General features: G+C 55.5%; 1 protein-coding gene across 1 annotated transcript in view; it reads right to left on the bottom strand.

The window, feature by feature from the left end:
* Nucleotides 1-27,508, bottom strand: part of RNF213 (ring finger protein 213) — a 65,810-nt gene that overhangs the window by 26,516 nt on the left and 11,786 nt on the right. The window contains 20 exon segments of the mRNA XM_049768688.1: nt 501-619; nt 1,651-1,746; nt 2,133-2,269; nt 4,399-8,007; nt 9,951-10,106; nt 10,190-10,383; nt 10,725-11,853; nt 13,379-13,543; nt 13,616-13,756; nt 14,511-14,728; nt 16,139-16,304; nt 17,068-17,750; nt 18,541-18,690; nt 18,895-19,065; nt 20,945-21,125; nt 21,352-21,474; nt 21,884-21,973; nt 23,686-23,862; nt 24,323-24,476; nt 27,133-27,194. Coding sequence (XP_049624645.1) covers nt 501-619; nt 1,651-1,746; nt 2,133-2,269; nt 4,399-8,007; nt 9,951-10,106; nt 10,190-10,383; nt 10,725-11,853; nt 13,379-13,543; nt 13,616-13,756; nt 14,511-14,728; nt 16,139-16,304; nt 17,068-17,750; nt 18,541-18,690; nt 18,895-19,065; nt 20,945-21,125; nt 21,352-21,474; nt 21,884-21,973; nt 23,686-23,862; nt 24,323-24,476; nt 27,133-27,194 — 7,921 coding nt within the window.

The following is a 27,508-nucleotide window of genomic DNA, read 5'->3' as shown; positions in this document are numbered from 1 at the left end:
AGAAACCTTTGATTATTTTATAATCAATTTTTTTTTTTTTGCCTTTGAACCACACCTGGCAAGTACTCTGGGTTTATTCCAGGCTCGACACTTAGGGATCACTCCTGGAAGGGTTCAAGGGACTATATGGGGTACTGGAAATTAAATCCAGGTCAGCCAGAGGCAAGGGAAATGCCTGAATCCCTGTGTTTTCTTTCTCTCCACTCCGACAGAATACAACTTTTTCCCTAGTATTGTCCTTGTGATTTTAAACTTATTATTTTTACATTTTATATTGATATCAAAGATGAGTTTTAAATGCTTTTAAAACTCTCTAGAGAAACAAACTAAGGCACGTAGAGGGCTCAGCCCTTTTTGCAAAGATCAGGGCGAGCAATCTCATTCAACTAAAATGAACAAATCGTGCAAAGATGGACCCCAACATACTAGAGGGGTTTAACCGATGGGGGCGGGGGGAACGATGCCGATGCTGGCACTGCACTCCTGAGACACAGACTCACCTCCCTGGAACCCCACGTAGCAAGAGCTGCTCCCCATCCGAGACAGTTTGGTGATAAAATAGACCAGGACGCACCCCTGGGCCTCTTGCAGCTGGTTGATCTCATTGATGGCTGCAAACCTAGTTTGAGAGAGAGACCAAAGCGGGGCTGGGGCGACAGCACAACAGAGAAGACATTTGCCTCACATGCAACCGACCTGGGTTCGATCCTTGGCATCCCATACAGTCCCCTGAGCACTGCCAGTAGTGATCCCTAAGTGTGGTGTCATGAGTAACCCCTGAGCATGAATTGCTGAGTATGGCCCAAAACCATAGTCAAACTAACGAAAGAGACAGACAAAAGGAGCATGGCTAGTCAACCAGCTGGGGACACAACCGGGGGTGAGGCGGGAAGAGGACGGGGGGGGGGGGGGGGGGATGACACACACACAGCCAGCTCTGCTCTCAGTGCCTCTCCTGCTGACCAGAGGTTGCAGTGGATCCTCGCTGAGCCCTTCCCCCCTCTTCCTCTCTCCTTCCCTCAGCTCTGAATAGCTTCTAGACAGCATCAAGATTCGGTCTGGGTTGGTAGCCTGTGGAGCAACCAAATCCCAGGGAACGTCTCACTGCAGGAACTCGGTTACTGAGAACATGCCCAGCAGCAGACACAGCAGTGCCTGGAAAATGCGTCTAGGAACCAGGACAGAGAGGTGGCACAGAGGACTGGAGCACGTATCTGACACCACGGGGCCCAGAGTCTGCAGCAGGCGGTCACCCTTGGGTGTGGCCAGTGGCACCCTTCCTCCTTGCCCACCAGGTCCCGCTGCAACCCAACACTGAGATCAGACTTGCAGAGCCCTGCAAGGAATCAGGGCCACCATGGCCCCTGGGTGCTGTCCCCTGAAAAAAGTGACCAGAAATGACTCTGACTTGGATGGAAAGTAGCAAGGGGCTTAAGAGTAGGTTTTGCTACAGATACTGTACAGGGCCCCAGAAAGGGCCAGGGGTACAATAATACCTCATGTGTGGCCCTTGCACCCTTTATGTCCTAATCTGTCCCCTGGTCTCTGGCCTGCTCGTCTCTGGCCCGGTCTCTGGCCCATTGGTGTAAGAGACAGGTATGTTTCCCCTCCTCTTCAGGACGGTGAGGAGCACCCACTGCTGAGACGTACTTGGCAGAGGCCCCGAGCTGGGCGCTGTGCAGCCCCTCCTGGAAGTCAGTCTGGATGATGAGGATCTTGTACGGGGCTGAGGAGCAGCAGCAGGAGCTGGAGAGGAGCAGCCCAGGTGAGCACAGTTGGGGAGAGCGCACAACATCTGACAGTCTTGGGTCTCCACACCACCCAATTACCCCGGCACCCTGGAGCCTGAGTGACCTCTTGCATGGCGTCACCGGCTCCACAGGCCTGGGGCGATTTGTCCAACAGCCCAACAGCCAGAGGTGCCCTGAGAGCACTTGATGGCCCCAAAGAAACAAACCCAGAATGACTGAGACGAGGCCACATGGAAACACCATGATAGATTGTCCCTTCAAGAGAGGTCCTGGGGACAGGCCCAGACCCCGCAGCTCAGTGCCTCGGTGCCCAGTATAGGCATAGCAGACAGGGGAAGGGTCCACATTTCTCTGAGGAAGGAGCACTGGGAGGGGACTCACCGCACTTCTCTGAGGAAAGAGCACTCAGTGTCAAACTGCTGCAGGGACAGGAGCCAGAGTCTCGCGTTCCAGTCCTGAAGTTCCGACGCCAGCTCGGCCAGGTCGTGAGTGCTCAGCAGCCTGGAGAATGTGGTCACCTGTGGGGCCACCAGACCAGGCTACAGATCAGGCAGGACTCTCAGCAGAACCCTGGTCCCCACCTGCACACACATTCACACTCTCACATACACACTGACTCACATATACACGGACTCACATTCACACACGCACACACATGCTGACTCATACCGTATTTTCCGGTGTATAAGACGACGTTTGAAACGAAAAAAAGTCAGCTGAAAATCGGGGGTCGTCTTATACGCCAAGTATAACCCGAAAAACGTTTCCATGTGCTGCTAAATGAAAATCATCTGGATATTGCCCCGAAACAAATTTTCCAACTCGATCCTGCACCAGTCACTGCAAGGCTGCTCGGGCCACCTCTCTGACTCAACCAGTCCAAGCAGGCTTTGGATGCATGCAAATTAGACGATGTTCTGCACCAATCACTGCCAGGCTGCTTGAACCACCTCTCTAACTCCGCCAATCCAAGCAGGCTTTTGATGCATGCAAATGAGACAATGTTCTGGACCCGAATCTACACTGTCAAAAGCCTGCTCAGATTGGCCAGAGTCAGAGAGGACGTCTATGACAGTATGACCTTTCAACCTTTGCTTGTTGTGATTGGCTCACTGTGGCACATACAGTTGCAGCACAGGAACGTTCTGTCTGATACAGCGAATATAGGCCTAAGCCTATGTTTTAACTGTAAAATTAGGGGGTCATCTTATATGCAGGAAAATACAGTATATACAGATATATGTGTGCATATATACTCATATATACGGGCACATTGGTGGTCACTGGCATGCATGTAGTCACACATATTAGTACATACTGACACAATCACACATACCCATATATGTAATGACAGTCATGTATCATGCAATTCACACTCACACATACACATACAGACCCACTCCCATTAACATGTAATCTCACCAATTCACAGATATCAACACTCGCACTAACACCCATGCAAATGCACTCACGCACACAGATCTATTCACATACTCACACGCTCACGTTACTACTGGCTCTGCGCTCAGAAATTGTTCCTGGCTTGGGGGACCCTGTGGGATGCTGGGGATTGAACCATGATCTGTCCTAAGTTAGCCACGCACAAGGCAAATGCCCCACAGCTTGTGCCACCACTCCGGCCCCCACATAAACAGTTTTTTTGTTTTTGGGTCACGCCCGGCAGTGCTCAGGGGTTACTCCTGGCTCTATGCTCAGAAATCACTCCTGGCAGGCACAGGGGACCATATGGGATGCCGGATCTGAACCACAGTCCTTCTGTATGCAAAGCAAACACCTTACCTTCATGCTTATCTCTCTGGCCCCAACATAAACATTCCTTTTTTTTTTGGTTTTTGGGCCACACCCGGCGGTGCTCAGGGGTTACTCCTGGCTATCTGTTCAGAAATAGCTCCTGGCAGGCACGGGGGACCATATGGGACCAACCACCTTTGGTCCTGGATCAGCTGCTTGCAAGGCAAACGCCACTGTGCTATCTCTCCGGGTCCAACATAAACATTCTTATATCCACAGGCACACACGCTCACCGCAAGAGCCTGTGACTCAGGCAATGGGCCCACTTGCTGCCCAGCCCCAGTGCACTCTCAGGGGACCCCCACACTGCTGGGTCTGAGCACTGACAAATATGTGTAACACCCGGCCCCACGTGGAGGGGAGCCGGGTCCACACAACAGGGGCAGGCAGGAATCCTGTGTTACCCTCTCCCCAACTTCCTGTCTATCTCATCTGGAGAGGGAGACCCTCCCGTAGCTAGGAGGGGTCTGTGGTTGGTAATTTAAGAGGCTGCATGGGGGTAGGGTGACACAGAGGCTCAGAAAGATGAGAGAAGGAGCAGGAAGAAGATGCAGCAGGGAGAGATGAGAGACCGCACAAACGCAGAGGCTGTTTAGCTTAGAAAGCACAGATGATATGAAGGTTAGGGCCTTCTAATAAAGGTTCAGGTCTCCTGAAATCTGGCTTCTGTGAGTCATTCCCTCCCATTATCCTGAGCCCTCAGACCCGCTTGCCTGAAGGGGCAGCAGACGCCAGGCTGACTCCATGCAGCACCAAGGACTTTATCATTGTACTTAATACAACAATCCTGAACTGTGGGGTCCTGGAGGTGGGGGTGCCACAAGGTCCCACTCACCTCAGTGAAGGCAGTGGGGCGTGCCGGGTCCAGGGTGCGCAAGTGCCCCTGCAGGAAGTCGGCCAGGGAGCCATGCTGTTGTCCTTCGTAGTACTCTTGTGCCAGGGCCTTGGCGGCAAAGCTGCCCAGCGTCGACGTGGCCAGGCGCACCACGGCGTCGGGCGTGGCACAGTCTAGCAGCGCCATCTGGGCAGCGGTGCACACCCGCCGGTAGAGGTCTTCAGAGGAGGGGCCTGGCCCCAGGAGCTCAGCCGCCTGCAGTACCAGGGCGGCACACGCATCTGAGTGGAAGCCCACGAAGGCATCCGAGGGGTCGTACTGGGACCCGGTCCGGAACTCGGGGGCCACTTGAGCAAAACTGCACGCCCAGCGTCGGACCTCCTCGGCCGCACGCCGCTGCCAAGGCTCCAGCACTGTGTGGATGTCCAGGTAGTGCTTTTCCAGCCGGTTGATGAGCGGGATGGGGAAGTGCTGGTACACCACGTCCTTCTCCTCGATGACCAGCAGGCGGAAGTTGGGGTGCACGCGGCACTTGACGCGGTGGGTGCCCAGCCCCAGGTCCACATACTTCTGCCCACCCAAGTAAACGTAGTACTGGTTGAGCGCGTCGTACAGGCTCTCGTAGAGGCTCTGCAGGTTCAGCAGCAACACCGTGCGGCCAGTCTCCATGCACACCTTCACACGGTTGATGTTCCGGCAGATCTGACTGTACTCCTGGTCGCGAGGGAAGCTGGAGCCAAACAGGATCTCCGGATGCGGGCCCTCCCGGAACAGGCCCTGCTGCAGGATTGGGAGAGCCGCGTAGTTGCGGGTGAGCACCAGCAGGTAACGCGTCTCCAAGTCGTCCAGCTCGCTGCTGCCACCCGCTGGCCTCTGGGAGCCAAGAATGTTCTCGCGGATCATGTGCATGGTGCTGACCTCCGGACCGCACCCAGCCATGGGCAACTGAGCGCCAAATAGCTCCAGTACGTCCATGTTGTCCTTGCCACTAAAGTTGCGGAGCACGGCCCGCGCGACATCCAGCTGTGACGGTTCCTTGTTGGCTACCCGGGCCGCGGAGAAGACCATCTTGATGAGGCTGTAATAGTCCCGGAGCCCGAAAAACTCTTTGTCCTGTGTCTGGCATACCTGCTGATAGGCCCGAGCCAAAGGGCCGAAGTAGCCCTGGACCTTGTTCTGCACCAGGGGATCGGACGAGCAGATGCCCCGGGCACTCTCCACCAGCTCCTTCTCGGAGGGGCTGCCCCGGGACACCGACAGGCCCCGGTTCATCTTGGCAGGGTCCAGCGCCCAATTGGAGATGCCGATGAAGCCCACCTTCTTGTGGGGTGCGGGACTGTCTTCAATGCAGCCATCCTCCAGCAGAGGGTGTAGGGCCTTGAGGGGCATTGTGGGGGAGTCCTCGGCCAGCCCCACCTCATCCAGCACCACCACTGACACGTAGCGGTCCAGGTCCTTGCCCTGCTGGAAGCGGGCGCACTGGCGGAATGTACCCACGATGCCCTGCGGGGTGGAGTGTGGGCTGCACTGGAATGACACCAAGTGCGCCTGCTTCAGGCCACGGAAGAGGGCGGAAGGTGCCGCTGGGCCCTGCATGGCGTCGGCCACGATGGTCTTGGCCAGTGACTTGGAGCTGCCGGGTTTGCCCACCAGGAAGAGCGGGATTTTGAGTTCGATGCACAGCACCATCATGAACACGTTTTCCTTCAGGGCCAGGTTCTTGGCGATGGTCCTCCGCAGCACCACACCATCCAGGAACAGGTCCTGCACGCGGCTGATCTCCTCCAAGATGGCCCTGCTGTTGTCGTACGGGGCGGGAAGGAGGCTGCAAATAGCTTTCCGGTAGGTCTCCTTGTCCTCCAGGGCAGCGTGATAGCACACACCGACGGCCAGCACCAGCGCCCAGAGCACGGGGTCCCTGGCAAAGTTGCCACCTGTGTCCCCTGCCTTGTTCAGGAAGGCCTCGAGCTGGTGCAGCAGCTCCTGGCTGTGCTTCAGGAACCATTGGAAGACCTTGGCCCAGCGTTCCACATCCCGCAGGCTCACAAAGCCGCACCTGCTCTTCGGGGTCCGCATCAAGGCCTGTGAAGCTGATAGCACATTGGCAATAAGCTGGACCTGCTGCTCTCTGAGTGGCATGTCCTCTGCCAGCCGCCGCACAATCTGCTGGATGTAAAGTTTCTCCGTGGCATCCTGCAGTTGCCCAAAGTCCCACACCAGAGGGATGAGGCTCGGTGGCAGCGCGTGGACCCGGTAGACCAGCTGCCGCAGGGGGATGGAGCCCAGCCTCTCAGTCGTCTCCTCTGCCCGCACCCGGTACCCCAGCCCCGCCATCTCCAGGTGGTCGATCATCTCCTGCGTGTGCTTCCGGTAGGGATTGCAGGCGGCGATGATGTGCAAGCCGGAGTCTGGGGCCAGGGGCCATCCATCCAAGGTGCGGTCACACAGGATCTCCTTGATGCAGCTGATGGCCTCCGAGGTGTTAGCCTCGTCCAGGAACAAGATGGTGTCAAGCTGGTACTCACGCCTGTTTCGCTGCGCCAAGGCTTGCGCCTCCTGGACGTGGGTGTAGATCATGCTGGCCGTGGTCCCTCCATGTACCTTGACCAGCCGCAGGGTCTCGGCATCGGTGCAGCCCCGCCGCAGGTCGCTGAGGAACCGGATCAGCCTGGTCTTCCCGCAGCCCGTCTCCCCCATGATGATGACGGGGATGTCGCAGCGGAAGCGCATCTCGATGGCCAAGATCTTCAGCATGTTGTCAGTGGTCAACTCGTACGTCTCGTCAGGGTCAGTGGGCCACTGAATCCCCAAGGCCAGGCAGAGCCGCTCCAGCTTGTCGTGCCTGGGCAGCTTGTCGAAGTCCAGGTTGAAGGGGACCCACTGGCTCTGCAGCCCCCGAAGCAGCCGCTGGCTCATGATGCCCCTTTTGAGGACATTGCCCGTCACCGCATCGACGGCATCCACCGTGCCGTCGGGGCTGACATGGACATGAAAGCCAATGAAGGTCATGGTGGTGTGGTCACTGTTGAAGAAAGTGTAGGGGTGTGGCTCGGATTCCCAGCGCTTCCTCAGAGAGAATGGGGCCAGGTCCTCCTCCCGGATGCCGTCCAGGGAGAAGTTATGCTGGCCGGGGCTCTGGTCGGAGGACTGCAGGGTCGGGGTAGCAAAATCGCGAGCCATGAGGATCATGAAGTCCACCACGAAGGCCTTGAAGCCCTTCAGTGTGTCCCCCGTGGCGCTGAGGTTGCAGAAGAGCGAGTGCTCGCAGTCCCGGAGTTGGTAGTTGAGGAATTGCACAAAGTTCCGCAGCTCAGCCCACGACGGGTTCACCAGGCCGCAGTAGATGAGCAAGAGCTGGAGGCACTCGCCAGGCGTGTCTTCCACGGAGCCCTCTTCGTACCAGAACTCGTCCAGGTCCTGCTTCCGATAGAAGCGGCTGAGGTACTGGTAAGGCCTCTGGAACGTCTCGCTGTGGAATTCAACCATGTCCATGCCAGGCCCCCGAGTGCTGCCCTCTGGACTCAGTTCTAGGTTGATCACATCCTTGGGTGGTCGGCAGGTGATCTTGGGGAAGACATCCAAAAAGCTGAAATGGGGCGCCTGAGCGAACTGCAGAGAAGACAGGAAAGAATGGGTTTCCACACTGCAGTTTCCTGGAGTCATAATATTTCAGCTCTAGCGGTGTGAGCACTATAGTGGATAGGCCTTTCTGAGGGAAAAGTGTTCAGTTTTTTGTGTGTTTTTGTTTTGTTTTGGTTTGGTTTTTCGGCCACATCCATTTGATGCTCAGGGATTACTCCTGGCTAAGCGCTCAGAAATTGCCCCTGGCTTGGGGGGACCCTATGGGACGCTGGGGGATCGAACCACGGTCCTTCCTTGGCTAGCGCTTGCAAGGCAGACACCTTACCTCTAGCGCCACCTCACCGGCCCCACTTTTTTTGTTTGTTTGCTTGTTTTTTTTTGTTTTTTTTTTGTTTTTTTTTTTTTGTCATACAAGGCAGCACTCAGGGGTTCCTCCTGGCTCTATGCTCAGAAATCACTCCTGGCAGGCTCGGAGGACCATATGGGATGCCGGGATTTGAACCACCATTCTTCTGTATGCAAGGCAAACATCCTACTTCCATGCTATCTCTACAGCCCAGTGTTCAGTTTTTATATATCAGCGAAAAGAGATGCTCCCTTTTTGTTATCACTTTTCAGCATGCTGAGACTGAACCCACAAACTCATGCTTGGAGGGGCCGGAGTGGTGGTGCAATAGGTAAAGAATCTATCTGCCTTGCACCTGCTAGCCTGGGACGGACTGCGTTTTGATCCCCCTCCTCCCCAGTCCCATAGAGTCCCCCAAGCCAGGAGCGATTTCTGAGCACATAGCCAGGAGTAACCCCTGAGCATCACTGGGTGTGGCTGAAAAAAAACAAACAAAAAATCAACAACAACAACAACAAAAAAAAAACTCGTGCTTGGAGGTGCAAGCAGGTATCTGTGCAGGCGACTCAGGAGTTCCCAGCAACCTCCCACAAACATAGATTTGGCCATGAAACTTGTCGGGGTAACCAGATTCCACCCTATTCAGGATATGATTGTTACTCATTGGTCGGAAGCACCTTTGGATAAAAGCACCTTCTGGACGGTGCCCTAGACCACCTGTTCTCCACCCCAGGGTGTGGTCTGGCGCTTGAGAATAAAAACCCCGGGAGGAACACTGGGCAAAACCACTTGTTTCCAGCTTTCCTCCACTGAGCTCTCTGTTCCTTAGGAGTGAAAGGCTTGCATGTGGGAGTGCCTGAACCTGTATGGACCCCTTGACTGTGTGTGTGTTATTTCCTACAGTAGTGTTTGCTTCCAGACCCCTGTCTCTCCATGGACTTGGGGCATGAGGCTTTTGCTACAAAACTTCCTTTAGAGGGGGATGAGGGCATGCATCAGTGGCAAAGCAAGTGCCTGGTACATGTAAGGTCCTGGGTCCCATGTCTGACACAAAGAGAGGAGGAGAAAAGGAGGAGAAAGAAAGGAGAGAGGAATAAGGGAAGGAGGAGAGAGGGAAGAAGAAAGAATGGAAGGGAGGGCTGAAGAAAGAGAGGGAAGGAAGGAGGAAAGGAGGGAGGGGAGGGAAAAGGGGGACAGGAGGAAGGTAGAGAGCAGTGCTGTGACTAAGGTTCTATCTCAGTCAGCACAGAAGAAGGGAGTCTCCTCATGGAGAATGCCCATCTTGGGCCATGCTGGTTCAGGCCCAGACACCTTTTCACTCACCCCAGCCGACAAGCTCACACTGCTGCTGATTCCAATAGCATTTTGTCGCAGATGAACTTTTGTCACCACTGAACTGGGTTCAAGGGGCTGGGTGAACGGGCTGACACAGCACACGCTGCACCATTGGGTGGGTCCCCAAACCAAACTCAACCACCCAACAAACTCCATGTACTGGGAGGCAGCATTTCTGGGCCTGACTCCACACAGAGCAGCCTCCCCAGGGTTACGGGTGGCTGGAGCCAGGGTCGGTCCCACCCAGGGCCTGTAGGCACGGGCCCTCCTGCTACTCTGGAACTCGTACCTTCTTCGAACACCGGGCTGTCTGGGCCTCAGGGCCCTCCAGGATTTCCACGACATACAGGTGCCGTGGTTCCCGCAGCCACATCTTCCCGCTGGCATCCGACAAGCAGCGCAGGATGAGGAGTTTGAAGAGAAATTCCTCTGTGCCCGTCTGCACCTACACCCAGAGGTGGGGTTCCAGCATGTCACGGAGACCCAGTCTCCCCATCCGCCCACCGGCCATGGGGCACAGGCACTCACGGCCGAGGTCACATCCAAGTGGATCAGCATGGGCTTCTTCTGGTAGCGGGTGTCCAGGAAGGGCAGCAGTGCAGCCAGCACGCGGGGCTCAGCGGCATGGCGTTCCATCAGCCGGACCACCTTCAGGGGCACATCTTTGCTCCTCAGCTTTGTCTTCAGCTGCTCGTGCAGCCTCTTGATGTACAGAGACTTGCCTATGTGGGAAACGGGGGGCTTAGGGGTGGATGGGGTCATGGTACAGTGCCAGGCCCAATTGGGATAAAGGCTGGATGAGGGTTCTGGCGAGAGAACCCTGAATTCCATCCAAGCATTGCCAAGCCCAAAAGAACTGGGCCTCGTCCCCTATGCACACCCTGGGAGGCTACTGGGTCTAGAAACACAAATCAGAGAAGAAACTGAGGCACTCGGAGTAATGTGACCTGAACCCCAGGCAGAAAGAGATGACCCACTGCGGGCCGACTTCAGCCTCCCCCTGGCTGTTTTCCCTAGAAAAGGGCTCCAGCTGGGTCTTCCTCCCATGGGGCCCCGCATTTACCGACTCCAGCGCGGTGTGAAGTGACCAGGCCGACACAGGTGCCTCCTTGGAACACAGCAGGCGTGTGCTTGGGGACCTGGAAATGGTGGGCCAAGTAGGCCTGCAGGGCAGGCAGCGGCTGCTTGGGGGCCAGCAGCACTTTGTGGCGGCTGAAGGCGGCAGGCAGGTAGCAATGCTCACGCTGGCTGTCACACAGCAGCACCAGCTGGAAATCCCGGCGGTGTGGCTGGGAGCACAGCACCTGGAAGAGCTCCTCGGCCTGATGGGCCACCTCGAAGCTCAGCCGGTCAGCGAAGAGCAGGCAGTGGACCATGTGGCCTGGGGCGCTGGGCGACAGACAGCGGCGCAGGAGCAGGGCCACGTCTTCAAACGGGGTGTCCGGGCCACACAGTAGCACCTCATCGAAGGAAGGCAGGGGCTGGGTCGGGTTGTGCATGTAAAGTGCCAGGGCAGCTGGCAGCACCTCGGCCTCACTGCACATCACCAGGTTGGGCCGGCCGGCCTGCAGGCCCCGGGGGAGCTCCCGCTGCACGGGAGGCCGGCCCTGCTTAGCTAGAGCAGCCAGGCAGCAGCCCAGCTCCCCTAAGTCCAAACAGGCGGGCAGGAATGTCCTCGAGCACCTCAGTGACTGCTGCAGGAACAGCTGCAACTGAGTCACCAGGTCAGCCTGGGGCGGCAGCTGGTCTGGAGCCCATCTCTGGGGCTGCACAGCCGGCCCAGCCCTGAGTCCCGCACAGGCCTTGGCAACATCGGCAGGGGCACAGCCGTCCAGGAGGAAGGACAGCATGGTGAGCGCTGCCTGGCTGGGTGGCTCCTGGCACAGCTCGGAGCTCAGAAATACCAGCTGCTCCGCTGTGTAGTAGTTGAGGTAAAAGTGCTGGGTACGCTGCTCCACCACGAAGTCCTGCCAGCATTCCAGGAAGGCCTCCAGCTCCCGGCACACGCCGGCCAGCAGCTCGGCCACCCGCCCGCTGCCCTGCAGCTTCCCCAGCCCCGAACAGAAGTCCAGGACAACAGTGCCCTGCGTGGGGTTGCAGTGCACCTCGGCACTCCAGGCCCGGAAAAGCATGTTGCCAGCGCTGTGCAGCTGTATGAAAGCATCCACCAGTCTCTCCACGTTGCTGAATACCTGTGGCAGACAGGGGAAAAGGGATGCATGGCAGGGCAGGGCAGCTCTGGCAGGCACCTCACAGATTTCACTACACATAGGGCTTGGCGGGGTTCAGGTTTAGAGCCGGTCACTTGGCCGGGGAGGCCCTGACTTCCATCCTCGGCATCCAGGGGCGCAAGCTCTGTGAGCTGCACAGTGGGTGTCCGTCCTGCCTCAGCTTGAGTTCCGAGTGACTGTGGGGCCACGCAAAGCTTCTGAAGCTCTTTGGCAGGGCAAGGCGGAGGCTGTTTGGGCCACATCCAGGGGTTCCTGGTTCTGTACTCAGAATGCTGTGTTTGAGGCAAGTGCTCCCCTGCCCCTGGAAGATTCAGGACCTTTAATTGGGGTTTTATTTGTTTTGTTTTTTATTTAGTTTTGTTACTTTGGGCCACACCCATTTGACACTGGGGTTACCTGGCTATGGGCTCAGAAATCGCTCCTGGCTTGGGAGGGGGATCATATGGGACGTGGGGGATCGAACAGCAGTCCGTCGCAGGCTAGCGCTTACAAGGCAAGTGCTTCTGTCTCACCTCTAGTGCCATTGCTCCAGCCCTTTTTTGATTTGTTTTTTTGGGCCACACCTGGTGATGCTCAGGGGTTACTCCTGGCTATGTGCTCAGAAATTGCTCCTGGCTTGGGGACCGTATGGGACACCACAGTTTGTCCAGGGCTAGTGCCAGCAAGACACCTTATCGCTCACAGTTTGTCCAGGGCTAGCGCCAGCAAGACAGACACCTTTTCGATCCGCTCCAACCCCTCTGCTCCTTCAATCTTTTTTTTTTTTTTTTTTGGGTCACACCCGGCAGTGCTCAGGGGTTACTCCTGGCTCTATGCTCAGAAATCGCTCTTGGCAGGCTCAGGGGACTATGTGGGATGCCGGGATTTGAACCACCTACCTTCTGCATGAGAGGCAAATGCCTTACCTCCATGCTATCTCTCCGGCTCCAGGTCCTTCAATCTTTTTTTTTTTTTTTTTTTTTTGGTTTTTGGGCCACACCCAGCAGTGCTCAGGGGTTACTCCTGGCTGTCTGCTCAGAAATAGCTCCTGGCAGGCTCGGGGGACCATATGGGACACTGGGATTCGAACCAACCACCTTTGGTCCTGGATCGGCTGCTTGCAAGGCAAACGCCGCTGTGCTATCTCTCCGGGCCCGGGTCCTTTGATCTTAATCATGGAAACTTACTTTAATTTTTTGTTTCTGAGACACACCTGGCAGTTTTCAGGGTGTACTCTTGGCTCTGTGTTGAGGAATCGCTCCTGGCTCAGGCTTAATCCTAGCTTTGTACTCAGGAATCACTCCTAGAGGGCTCAGGGAACTCTATAGGGTGCACAGGCAAGCGCCTTCCCCGCTGTGCCACTGCTCTAGCCCATTGCAGAAGTTCCTTCTCAAACTATCAGGCTAAGTCCTCTGGACACAGGCAAGCTGGTGAGTCCCTGCTGCGTCTTCAGACATGCTGCGCCCGCCCTCATGCGTAGGGAGACCTGACCTCTGCCCGCACGCACCTCAGAGAACAGCTCCACCTCAGCAGCGCCGTGCTCCTTCAGGCCTGACAGCAGCATCAGCTTGTGCAGGAGCTCCCGAAGTTCCTCCAGGGAGCACTCCCGATCCTCTTCCAGCTCACCGTGGCTCTCGGGCACAAACAGGTGCACCATGGTGTCGGGAGAGATCTGCAAAGAGGTCACTCGGAGGCTGCTTTCTGGGATGATGCCCCACCAGCCCCCGCAGCCCCCAGTTCTTACCTCCTGGTCAGCCTGGGGCACCTGGATCACGTATACACCCTTGCTGTTGATAGCCGTGGCCAGTGACAGGGACGAGAGCTCCACAGAGCCGTGGCTCTCCTTCACTGTCTTCAGCCAGTCCAGGTTCCGTGCCGAGTCCCGCTGTAGGCACCGGGAATCCGAAAGAGCATGTCAGGGCAGCTCCTTCCCGGAACCCTACTCCAACACATTCTCGCTCAGTCCTTAGACACCCCTGGGCGGTCTTGATGTTCTCGAGCCCTGGCCGGCACCAGTCCAGCTCCCTCGGAGACCATGATGAACCCAGGTGCCTCCCAACGTGATTCCCTCAGAGCTGGGGTCGCGTGTGCCCTGTGGCTGTTGGGCGAGTCCCAAGGAATGGAAGGAGGCAGCTATGGCTTGGATGTGAGTATCCAAAGGGGGCCCGGAAACTAGAGGGATAGTTCAGGGATCAGGGCACGGGCTTTTACGCAGTTGCCCTGGGTTCCATCCTTTGCACCACAGAGGGCTCCCCGAACACCACCAGCAGTGACCCCTAAGCACCACTGGGTGTGGCCACCAAAATGATTTAAAAAGAGCTCAGTGTGTCTCTATAGCCAACCTGACAGCTTCTCAGTGCCCCATGAGTGACATCTGTCCATTTGGGGTCCCCCTTGGCAATGCTCTGGGATCTGGGGGTCCTATATTTTGGGGTCCAAGGCCGAGAGCACAGAGACCAGAGCATCATCAGCAGGTTCCTGGCTGTCTTCCCCACCTGGACTGTGTGTGTGTGACCTGAAGTCAAAGTGAGTTGAGTTTCCCCACCGAGGACCACCGTGCAGAATAGTCATCTGCAGGCTGGTATCCACCATGTCTCCAGGAGCCTCAACCCCAGGCTCCTGCCGGGAGGACCACATACCAGCTTAAGGGGCAGGTTCTGGTCACTTTCCAAAGCCTTCCACACTTCCTTCAGCTGCCCCATGAACTCGGAGAAGTTGGCGCTGGGCTCCAGCTTGTACAGGAGGGAGGCGTAGCCCTGCACAGCGTCGTGGAAGCAGGCCACGCGGTCCACATCGATGTCATTCTCCCCAGCTGAGATGGACGCCAGGTCTACAAACACCTTCAACTCCGTGATGCCTGTGGGGAGAGGCTAGATGGGGATTCTGGACTGACCCCGGGTCAGGAATGCCACTGGCAGCCCCAGACTGCATACATATCCTTTGGGGATATCCATGCCACTGACTAACCCACAGCCACAGCCTCCTTCTGCGGAAAGACCAGCTGGAAGCCAAAACTGACCATTGAAAATGGAGAGAGGGGCTGAGTGCCAGGAAGACAGGAACATTTCTGCATGTGGATTTGATCCCCAGCATCCCATATGGTCCCCTGAGCCCCACCAGGAGTAATTCTGAATGCAGAGCCGAGAGTGAGCCCTGAGCATTGCTGGGTGTGGTCCTCAAAACCTAATCATGTTGAAGCCTGGTGCCTGATCATATGCTGTCCACGTTTCCCTTCTTGAGAAGTGTGCTTCCACACTCATTCCTTCATATTCATGTCCTCATTTTTTTTGTTTGTTTTTGGTTTTGGGCCACACTTGGTACTCAGGAGTAAGTTACTTCTGGTTCTGCGCTCAGAAATCACTCCTGGCTCGGGGGACCATATGGGACACTGGGGATTAAACCGAGGTCCATCCTAGGTCAGACGCGTGCAAGGTAAACATCTTAGCACTGAGCCACCATTCCGGCCCCTCACTTCCACATTTTTTTTTTGTTTGATTTCGGGTCACACCCGGCAGTGCTTAGGGGCAACTCTACTCTTGGCTCTATGCTCAGAAATGGCTCCTGGCAGGCTGGGGGCACCATATGGGATGCCAGAATTCAAACCACCATCCTTCTGCATGCAAGGCAAACGCCCTACCACTGTGCTCTCTCTCTCCGGTCCCATCTTCCACACTTTTAAACTTTTATGCTCACTCTCACTTTCCTCCCACTCTCAAGTTTTCACTCATGCTTTCATTTTCACGCCCACAAACTTCACTCCCAGTCACGCTTTTTTTTTTTTTTTTTTTTGGGTCACACTCAGCAGTGCTCAGGGGTTACTCCTGGCTCCATGCTCAGAAATCGCCCCTGGCAGGCACGGAGGACCATATGGGATACTGGGATTTGAACCAATGACCTTCTGCATGAAAGGTAAACACCTTACCTCCATGCTATCTGTCTGGCCCCGCCAGTCACGCTTTCACTCACAAGCTCCATACAATCCTACACTTTCCCTCTCTTTCACCTGTTCACTTTCATGCTTATACTTATACTTCCACACTTTCTCTTTCTCCTTAAAGAGATAAAGTACTTTATCTCCCCTTCCTCAAAGCAGAAGTGTCTGGTCAGGGCCCTTGATACCAAACCCAGAATGACAGTGTCACCTGTAGCCAGTGCTGCATGTGCACCCAAGCCAGGACCCGGGGTGCCACGCCTCTGCCCAGCATGAAACCAGAGCTCAGAATCTGACATGAGTGGCCACACTCCAGGGCCATGAGAGGGGTCTCACCTTCTAGCGCCTCCTGGACCCAGGCGACAAATTCCTTCCGAAGACTCAGCTCTCGCAAACACTGGTACTGTGGCTCGGTTATGTTGCGCAGGAGCCTCCGGCCCCGCATGAACTGTGTGCTCATCTCTTCAAGTTTCTTGTTGCGAAACTCAGCAAAGTTGTCAGCCTGAAAGAGAGGGGCCCAGAGGTGGCAGAAAGTCCCTGGAGCCCAGTCTGAGGACTCACACCGCTGTCTCAGCCCCAGGACAGGCCACGGCAGGCCAGTGAATGCTCAAGGACCCACCTAACCGTGATCTCCCAACCCTGCTGACCCCATCCAGTGGAGCTGCAGCAGTGGAGCTCCAGTCCTGGAGAAGGCCCTCGCCCAATAATTTGCTATGCCTACGCACTTCATCCTGTCTCAGGGCCATGCTGATACGATTCCAGCTCCAGGGTGAGACCTAGAGCTAATCCCTGATCACCCAGCACCAGACCTGTGCACTCTGAAAACAAAGCAAAGGGCCAGCCCCTCAGCACGAGAACAGAGCCACCTTATACAGTGTATGTGAGGCCTGTAGTTGGAGGGTGCCAGGAGGCTGTGCTCAGAATTCCCTCTTTGCAGCCAGATTCCTTTTTTGGGTTGTTTTTAGTTTATCGGGGGCCACAGTCAAAGTGCATAGGTCTTACTCTCTGACTCTGCACGCAGGGCTCACTCCTGGTGGGGCTACCCCGTGTGGTGTGGGGGATGGAGGCCAAGATAACTGACCCCGGGGCTCTGATCTGACTTTTCGATGAAAAGTCCCTGATCTTTTCCAAGTCCTTGACTCACTGAAGGCTTGGTCCTAGCTGGGGAGGCACTGAGATGCCAGGCCCTGAGCAAACTGAGGTGCATGGCGGGTACTCGAATGCCAGGCATACAGACAGGCAAGCCGGGAGCAAGGATCACTTACGAAACTCAGCAGAGTCTGGAGGACACTGAAGTCCCCGGTCAGGCCCAGGTTGTCTTTGACCTTCAAGATGACTTTGGCCGAGTCCACAGCCTGATTCAAGTGCTGATACTCCCTGATCTGCTCCACCCGCTTGGGGATCCAGTCCCCAGAGTCTGAGGGGTCCAGCGTACACATGAGCTTGAGGTCAACGGTCAGCTCGTTGTATTTATCCGAGAAGTCTTGGAGGGTGGTGCTGATTTCCCCGAAGGTGACCTCTGCTGTTCTCAGGTTCTGGTAAAGCATCTTGAACTTGGTGCGGCAGGGCTTATACAAGCATTCACAGGCCTCCCGGAGTGTGAGGCCTCTCGGGGCATCTCCATCCTCATGCTTGTCCCCGTCTGAGTCATCATCCTGGTCCTCATCTTCGTCCTGCTCCTGGTCCTCGTCTTCGTCTTGCTTCTGGTACTCGATGCGGAGCTGGCTCAGCATAGACGCTGTCTCTTTCCAGAAGCCCCGGAACACATGGCTGTCCCTGAGCGTGTGTATCTCCATGGCCATGTCCAACACGGAGCCACTCAGCTGGAAATGTTTGGTGCTACTGAGGTCCATGGGGACGGCAGGGGACAGAGTCACCTCCACCAGGTCCAGCAGCTTGTGGTCACTGAGGTCTTCCCTGTGTCTCTTTTCAAGGTCATTCACGTCCACTATCGGGAAACATAGGTGTCAGCCCCTGCGTTGCTCTGCCCCTTAACATTACCCCTTACCCTGCTCTGCTGTAATTCCTCTAGGTAAGAACATGCCTGACCCCAGAACCATCAACTGAGGGGGTCAGAGGAACACAGAAGGCAAGAGAGCCAGAAAATAGGGAGCAAGCATTCATGGGGCGAGGCCTGCCACAGGAACTGTCCTGTGGGGAGCCAAGAAAGGGAACATGAGGTGGGCAGTCAGCAGGGCTGGCACCCAGAAAGTGCCAGTTTTTGTGGGGGCCTGGGAGGGGGGCCAGGCCTGGAAGTCCAGATCATGGGGGCAGTTGCGGCAGAGGAAGGACTTAGGAAGAAGGTGCTAGGCATAGAGGGTAGCAGGCAGTGGCAGGCCCAGCTGAGTCCTTCTCTGGCCTTGTGCTACACCTGGCAGTGTCGGCACCAGGGACAGAGCCAGAGCTCTGTGCATGCCAGCCATGCACCCACTTTGATCTGTATAACCTTAATGTTGGGCTGGAGAAAGAGTACAGCGGATTCAGGAGCATGACTCAGAAGTGACTGACCCAATTCAATCTCCGGTATCCCACAAGGCCTCTCAGGCCCACCAGGAGTGGTCCCTGAGCGCAGAGCCAGGAGGAGTTCCTGAGCACTACTGGGTATGACCCAAAATAGAAACAAAACCTCCTGGCCTAGGATGGGGCTCACGTGGCCCAGATATCCACCTTGGATGCCCAAAGCCCTGAGTTCCATCCCCTGCACAACATGGCCAGATGGCTCCCAGAAGCTGTCTCACCTTCCACCAGGTCCTGCACCTCAGCGAAGAGCTGTAGGAGGCTCATCACATGGCGCTTCTCCTGCTCCACGAGCCCCAGCTCCTCCCGTCTCTGCCGAAGCACCCACTGCAAGTCCTGTGGCGGCTTCGGGCGTGAGGTACTTTTGCTCACTGGGAAGAGAAAACCCATTGGACACACCAATACCCACAATTCCCAGGTCCAGCTCTGCACGCCATTCATGGCTTCAAGGGAGACCAGCTGCTTACTGTGTCAACGGCGGGTACCGACGTGGTGTCCAGTTGTTCCCACCCCCATTTCTATGTCCCAAGAATCAGCCTGAGCGCCCAGCAACCCATTTGCAAACTGGTGCGTACATATCTGCGAGAGGTCCAGAAACTGGGCCTTGTGCTGGAGAATGAGCTCCAGCTGAGCGACTGTGATGGCCCCTGAGCAGAGGTCGCCCACCACCTTGGTCAACACGGAGTCTGCCACAGCCATCAGCCGCCTGCCTTCATCATCGAGGTTCTCGAGGATGTCCCTGGTGTCTGCACAGGCAAAAAGAGCAGGAGGAGGCGTGAGGATAGAGACCTGCCCACCCACACTCGCAGCCCAGCCCTCAGGAGCCCAGCTAAACCCAGCACTGCACAATACCCAGTCAGCGGCCAGTGCACAAAGAACCGGCCTGTCCGATCATGGGGCTCATGTCACGTTCCATAGTTACCTCAGAGGTTGCCAAAAGTCCCACAGTACAAGTTAGCCACACAGGTACAGTCATGAAGCAGAGAGTACACAGGAGCAGGGAGCAGTGGGGACAGAGGAGGGCAACTGGCACTGCGTGAGGTGGCGACTATGCCCCTCAGCATGTTGTGGCTCCCTGTTAGGCCTGGTGTCCAGAGCATGGCTTTAAAGCCAATTGCATGATTGACTGGAAGTATCTACCCCGCCCCCCACTGATGCCAGTGGTGCTAAGAGTTCAACCTGTTTCTGACTCTTTTCCTCTCTGCAGACTATGGCACACCTCAAATGCCCGTCAGCAGGTGACTGGGTACCTCAGGACCCACAGAGGAAAGAACTGGAAAGCAGCATCCACACACAGGCTGGATGCAAGAAGGCAGCTTCAAGGGACCATGACCTTCAGGGGGATACAAAGCTGGAGTAAAGCTAGGAAGCCAGATGATGGGGCAGGACAATGGAGTGGGATGATGGAGCAGAGCAATGATGCAGAGATGCCCAGCGTTGGTGACAGTGACACTTCATTCATATGGCAACCTGGATCTGTGACTGTGTCCATTTCTCAACCCAGAGGACAAGCAGAAATGGCTCTTTCTATTCTCTTCTCTGCACAGTAAGGGGAGGGACCAGGGCTGGAGGGGAGGGTGTGGGGAGGACAACCGTCCACTCAACTTTCCCATAATGACCAATATGCTAAAAAACATGGCCATCAGTCTTATCTTCTTTGGGGCAACACCCAGTGGTGGCAGGGGGCACTAACCTGGCCCCAACCCGATGCTGTGACCAAGAAAGAATCAATCTCTTTGGTCTTCAACACGAGTTCTTTTTGTTTGTTTCTTGTTTTGGGATCACACCCAGCAGTGCTCAGGGGTTTTACTCCTGGCTCTATGCTCAGAAATCGCTCCTGGCAGGCTCAGGGGATGCCGGGATTTGAACCACCATCCTTCTGCATGCAAGGCAAATGCCCTACCTCCATGCTATCTCTCTGACCCCCTTAACACGAGTTCTTCATAGGGAATTCACAGTTCCCACACTTGGTAGTGTTCAGGGCTGACTCCTGACTATTCGCTCAACATCACTCCTGGGAGAGCTTGGAGGGGCCACATGGGGTGCCAGGAATCAAACTGAGTAAGCAGTGTAAAGGCAAGCACCTTCCCTGCTGTCCTAATGTTCTCCCTTTCTGACTGCCAAGGTGAAGGAGGAGGTGCAGAGTGTTGTGCTAGTTGTCAGAATCTGGTCAGATATGGATCACAATGTGGAGCAGGGTTTGCTTTTTTCTGTTTCATTCTAAGGGTCTCCCAAGCACCACCCCGTGAAGAGTCCCCTCCTGACAATGAGCCCCCAGTGGGACCCCGTGCCAAGGCAGCAGATGCCAAATTGCAAAGACGAATGGCATCGGAGCTGGTCTCTGTGCCTACATCCCCACAGCTGAGATGCCCCCAGTCCCCTAAAGTGGACTTAGAGGCTATTCATGAGCTTCAGCCTTTTACCCTTCAGCCCAGGGGGTCACCCACCCCCATGGGCTTGTCTGCAGTCGGGGTCTTCAGGATGACTTCCAGGGGTGTGGCACCCCTCAAACAGTGCCATGACTGAGGAGAGGCCTTGAGCCTGCCTGTTTGCTCTTCCGCTCGCTTCCCGGCACCCCTCCGCCATTCTTCCCAGCTGCCTCACCAGCCTGGCACCCCCACATACCGAGCAACTTGCAGATGTGCTGGGCATCCGGGCAGATCAGCAGGTGCTTCAGGACCTCCTCCAGTCCGTCCACAGCTGTGTCCTGATACCGGGGCCAGGACGTGGTGACCACGGCAGACAAGAGTGTGCTGAACTTGCGCTTGTCCTGGCACGACAGCCCGCTGAGCACGCTGGTCTGGGACTGTGGGACACACACGGATCAGTGTCCCTGGAGCCTGGGAGAAGCCCCAAGCTAAACTCGCTTCCTTTGAGGGCCTTCCTGTCCCAGCAGTACTTGTTACCAGACTAGTGGGGTAGTGCAGATACAAGGAGGAGGTGGAGGAGCTGCCAGTGGGTTACACAGACAGACAACACGAAGAGGCACGAGACACAGACACAAGGACACCCCCGTCAGCCCTGGCAGGCACCTGGCAGGCGGCACTCACGGCCTCGATGGCACATTTCTCAAAACGCTTGGCCACACTGTTGGCAGTGCCCACAGTGTCCCAGGCAGAGCTGCAGAAGGCGGAGATCTGGGCGCGGGCCGTCTCCTGTAGGCAGAGGAGTGCAGGAGCTGGCAGTGTGCCCATGATGCACCTCCCAAGTCCCACTGTGACACTTCTTCCTCTTCCCACTGCTGTAGCCTTTGCTGATGAGACCAAGGGTGAGGGGACACCCCAGACTTGCCAGGCCGAGTCCCCCTGGGCCCTTCTCCTTGCCCGATCTGGACAAGCAGTGCGCAGGACCAGGTGAGATGTCTGTCTCCCTGTCCCACTAAAGAGAATGAACATCCCATCACAGGCCCCAGGAAAAGGGGTTCACTGGATTCACACTACTCCAGCTTAATACTTGTGTTGCCAACAGCTGCTCAAAGATGCCCTGTGGCATCCTGGTCAGCCTGTGCCCAGTGGCTGAAGCAGAGGCTGCAGGAGCAGAGACTGGGTCCCACTGCAGGTGTACCTGTTTGAGCCTCCCTTCCATGTCCCCCAGCAGGGCCTCCTTCCAGCCCAGATCTTCAGGGAAGTTCACATCCACCAAGCACCTCCAGCTCTGCGGGCACACGGGGGGGATAGGTAAGATCTCAGGACCTGGCTCCACTTGGTCCTTGGTTTAGCCCTCCTACACCCTGAAAAGTCCGGCTCCCGAGCAACAACAGAGGCAGGAAGTGGGGTGCTAAGCTGACTTAGGATTCACCAAGGAACCCCAGAAGGGCTAAAGGCTTCTCACACACACAGCCAAACCTCAGAGATGCTCAAGACGTGGGCCAGCATCCCAGCTCTAAGCGTGGACTTTCTAGGAGTTGGGAGGGGAGGTAAGCAAACTGTGCTCCCAGGGAGAAGACAGATGTCACAGGTGGCAAATAAGGTGTTAACTTTCTCTGGACATCCCAGATCCTTAAAACCAGTTTGACCAGCTTCATAGAGAACCTTCCAGAACCAGCCACAGGGGGCCAGACCCAGAGTACAGCAGGGAGGACACTGGCTTCTCATGAAGCCTCCCTAGATTTGATCCTCAGCCACCCATAGAATCCCCAGAGCACTACTAGGAGTAATTCCTAGGTACAGAGCCAGGAATAACCCTTGAACATCACTGCTTGTGGCACAAATAGCATGAAAAAAGGGCTGAAGATAGCACTTGCCTTGCATGTGGCTGACCCAACATCCCTGTATGATCTCCTGAGCACTAGGAGTGAATCCTGAGTGCAGAGCCAGGAGTAATTCCTGAGAACCACAGGGTGTGGCCCCAAACAAAAACAAACAAAAAACAAAACAGATGGGCCGGAGCGGTAATGCAAGGGATAAGACGTCTGCTTGCCCGAGCTAGCCTAGGATGGACCGAGGTTCGATTCCCTGGCATCCCATATGGTCCCCAAAGCCAGGAGCGATTTCTGAGCACATAGCCAGGAGTAACTAACCCCTGAATGTCACTGAGTGTGGCTCAAAAAAACAAAAGAAAAAAAAAAAAGAGCTAACTACAGTGTCCGTGATTGAAAGGGGCCATGTCAGGTGCCACAGAAGCCTCAGTGCCCAGGATCCCAACAACTGAGAAAGGGGAGTCCTGGGTCAGATCAAAGACTAAGGGAAGAATCAAGGCCATAGGTGGGCAGGGAGAAACCAGAATGCCAGGGTAAATGAGCAAGAGAAATGGCAAATCTCAATGAGGCCCATCCTGGCAGAACTGGGCGGGAGGGAAGCTATGGCCTGGTGAGGCTTAGTGGGAAGCACATGATGCATCCTTACTGACTTTTTAATCTCAAAACACATGAAGGCCCATCCCCATCTTTATTTGGCTAAGGCAGAAAACTCTGTGGAAGACCCTAAGAAGACATGGGTAGAGGAGGCAGCCCGCTCAGCCCAACTGCACAGGGCAATAGGACAGGGAGGGACAGGGCCAAGCTGGATTGGACCCCTGATATCGAAGAGGGTCCCCCTGAACCCTGCCAGAACTGATCCCTAAGCGCAGAGCCAGGAACCAGCTCTAATCTAAGCACTGCGGGTGTGGCCCCAACCCCTCCAGAAGCCCAAACCAAGTGGAACCCAGATCACAGCACAGCTTCCTTCTCCTGGATCCTTCCTGGGAAAGCGCTTTGCTCCAAGCTCCTGCTTTTTGCTGAACAAGCCCATTCTCAGCTACAGTGACCCAGAAGTCCCCTCCCCAAGCCAGTCCTGGGGACAATGTCCCCCCAGCCCAAGCTAGTGAACTCAGGACGGGTCCCAGCATCTCAGACACTCCAGCAGTTCCCAGCTCTCCACAGAGCTCACCTCGATCTCCTCCTGGCAAGTGAACATGACAAGCATGGTCCCAGACGAGACTGACACCCTGAGCATGGGCTTCTCGAACATTTTCCGTAGCCACTGTCTCGTGGCTTCCAGAGTCCCCTGGACGACAGCGGTAACAGAGCTGCCTTCAGACATGCCTTGCTGGCCTGCAGCCAAGTCCTGAAGAGAAGGGGATGTCACTGCACATCCCCACAGACTGCTGATTCGTGTCCAGTCCCACACACACCCACTGGCCCTGTGGACTCCCTCCACATACTTTTCCCTTCCCCAGCTTCTGGCCAAGGTTAAGTGGAGGACACAGAAGGGCAGAGCAGTGGCCCCGATGTCCCGCACTGACGGGCTGCAACAGGGCTCGGTGAGAGCAAAGACAGCCCTGGCCTCCAGCTGATGGGGGAACCTGGGTCACCATCTCTGGGCCAGAGAACCCCAAGTGCCAGCAAGGCACCACATTTCAGAGATGGGCTCCACACACCCTTCCTCAGCCATTTCACCCCACTGTACCACAACGCTGTGATCCACAGCGCCTCCCATAACTGTGAACGCACACCTTTCCTGTGAGCCCCTACGACCACCAACATCCCTGCAGCAAAACCCCTTGGGGGTAGAGTCCCCCACGTACCCCTGCACATCTCAGTGTGACGATATTGCAGACCAGCTGGGCAGACAGAGCAGGGAGCTTGTAGAATTTCTGGTTCTTGACCTTTTGGCAGACATTTTCGTGAATCTTGAGGCCCAAAGAGAGATAGGTGGGTGCTAAGGTGTCCTGGAGTGCCCTGGAGATTCCACAGGGGTAAAGCCAAGAGTCGGAAGACGGAGTGGCCAGGGGTTCCCAGCAAGTTTGTCCCTCACACAGCACCCAGCTGGGGCCCACAGCAGAACCATTAAGAACCATCAGAGCGGACCCGGGGACCCGGAGAGATAGCACAGCAGCGGCGTTTGCCTTGCAAGCAGCTGATCCAAGACCAAAAGTGGTTGGTTCGAATCCCGGTGTCCCATATGGTCCCCCATGCCTGCCAGGAGCTATTTCTGAGCACACAGCCAGGAGTAACCCCTGAGCACCGCCGGGTGTGGCCCAAACACAAAAAAAAAAAAAAAAAAAAAAAAGACCCACCAGAGCCATGGCTCTGGGCCAAGCTGCATTTGAACTCGGTAAAGCTGTGTTGCTGTCCCTCCTCACGGAGCTCATGGAGGCCAGGCCACAAGCTGGGAAGCACAAGAGGGGGTGCAGGCGGGAGGAGTACCCCCATGTATCATGCTAAGTGGAGCATGAGAGTGCCTGGAAAGGCCCAGGGGGACAGCTGGGGCAGCTGCCATGGCCAGCAAGGTTCCTGGTTACTCATGTCCCTGACAGCAAGGGAAACATGATGCCTCCGAGCTAGATCACTCTTAGAACCGAAGTGAGGGGACCCTGAAATGAGGCTCTTTATTTCAGACTTCATAACAGATGCTAATCATAAAAAACAGTAATTACATAAATGGGGCAACCCTGGGAAGAGCCTTTGATGGGATTTCTCTTTGGCAGACCTGCAAGCCCTAGGAGCTTTATGTTTGTCAGAAAGAACAGGTGAGGCCTCCACATACCAATGGTGTGAAGAGAGAAAGAATCAAAAAGAGAAGGAAGAATAAAGGACGTAGGGAGGGAGGGAGGGATGGAAGGAAAAAGGGAAAGAAGAAAAAAGTAGGAAAGGAAGTAGAAAGGGAAAAAAGAAAAAAGGAAGGAGTGTAGGGAGGGAAGGATAGAGGGAGGAAAGAAGGGAAGAAAGGAAGGATGGATGAAGGAAGAAGGGGAGAGAAAAGGGAAGGGAGAAGAAAAGGATGGAGGGAAGGGAGAGAGGAGGGAGGAAGGAAGAAGGGAAGGGAGAAGAAAGGAAGGAAGGAAGGAAGGAAGGAAGGAAGGAAGGAAGGAAGGAAGGAAGGAAGGAAGGAAGGAAGCTTTTCCAGCCAAGATTGATCTCCGAGCACAGAGTTAAGAGTAAGCCATGTGGGGCTTGAGAGATAGCAGAGTGGTAGAGCGTTTGCCTTGCAAGTGGCCGACCCAGGACCAACGGTGATTCAAATCCCGGCATCCCATATGGTCCCCCAGGCCCACCAGGAACAATTTCTGAGCAGAGAGACAGGAGTAACCCCTGAGCACCGCTGGGTTGGCCCCCCCACACACAAAAAAAGGAGTAGTGGCCCAACTGCCTTCAAATTAGTTTCTTTGTGTTTTGAGCCACATCCAGTGGTACTCAGGACTTACTCCTGGTTCCAAACTCAGGGATCAGTCCCAAGAGGCTTGAAGAATCATGTGGGGTGCCAGGGATTAATCTCTGGTCAGCTGCACATAAAAGTAAGCACCCCCCCACTCACTGTGCTGTTATTCCAGATCCCCCATGTCGTATTGTGGGGGAGGTTTTGGTGCTCAGGGGTGACTCCTAGCTGTGTGCTCAAAAATCACTCCTGGCAGGCTTGAGAGACCATCTGGGATGTTGAAAATCGAATCCGAGTTCGTCCCAGGTCAGCAGCATGCAATGCAAACGCCCTACCACTCGGCTATCACTCCAGTCCCAAGATTCCCCCACATCTTTTTTTTTTTTTTTTTTTTTTTTTGGTTTTTGGGCCACACCTGGCGGTGCTCAGGGGTTACTCCTGGCTGTCTGCTCAGAAATAGCTCCTGGCAGGCACGGGGGACCCTATGGGACACCGAGATTCGAACCAACCACCTTTGGTCCTGGATCGGCTGCTTGCAAGGCAAACGCTGCTGTGCTATCTCTCCGGGCCCCACCCCCACATCTTTTAACTTAAAAAAAGATACTGAGGAGGCCAGAGAGATAGCATGGAGGTGGGGCGTTTGCCTTGCATGCAGAAGGTCAGTGGTTCGAATCCCGGCATCCCATAGGGTCCCCCGAGCCTGCCAGGAGCTATTTCTGAGCATAGAGCCAGGAGGAACCCCTGAGCGCTGCCAGGTGTGACCCAAAAACCAAAAAAAAAAAAAAAATGATAGTAAGTGACAAGAGACAGTAAAGTAGATCGGGGGCTCACCTTATATCCAGCTGGCCTGGGTTCGAGTTCTGGCACTGCAGATGCTCTCCCAGCCAGCTAGGAGCGATCCCTGATTCCCGAGTGCAGGGTCTAGAGTTAATCCTGTGTAGCACCAGGTGTGACCCCAGAACAAGCAAAATAGTGTATGGAGGCAGAAACACCATCGGGTAAATTAAGGCACTTGTCTGGCACGAGGTTAACTCAGATTCCATCCTTGGTACATTATAGGGTCTCCTGAACCCTCCTAGCAGTCAGCTCTGAGCACTACCAAGTGTGGCCCCACATCAACCCCAAAACAAGGGAGAATGTGTGTTAAGGGTGGAATGAGGCAAGAGTGAGGGGTCTCAGTCTAGCCTCGAGGTTCCGGGGGCAGACAGATGACAGACCCGACTCCTCTCCACTACTCACTTCTTCCCGAAAATCTCCAGGAGTACCAAGAGTGTCTTCAGGATCGTCTCAATATCAGTTATCTTGAGGGACAAAGACAAAGAAAAAAGAAGCTTCAGTCCCAACCTCACAGTCCAGCGCAGGAGAAGGCGTGACTATGAGGGCGTCGGCCCACCCTCTCCTCCTTACAGAGTACGAGGATCAAGTGCGCCCCCCCAGCAAAGAGCAGGGTGGGGTGTCCTCAGATTCTGCTGCCGAAACAGAATAAGGAAACCCCTCACTCTGACTTTCTGTTCTCAGACCTTCCCTGTCCTTGCCAGAAATTAACCATGAGTCCTGGATATTTCCCGGTTCGCCGGCCTTTGCCCAGTAGCAGGACATGGGAGGCTCCTGGGAC

This window comes from Suncus etruscus, chromosome 1 (assembly GCF_024139225.1).
Source record: "Suncus etruscus isolate mSunEtr1 chromosome 1, mSunEtr1.pri.cur, whole genome shotgun sequence".
Lineage (NCBI taxonomy): Eukaryota > Metazoa > Chordata > Mammalia > Eulipotyphla > Soricidae > Suncus > Suncus etruscus.
Note: the sequence above shows the minus strand (reverse complement) of the source record. Positions and strands in the feature narration are given on the sequence as shown.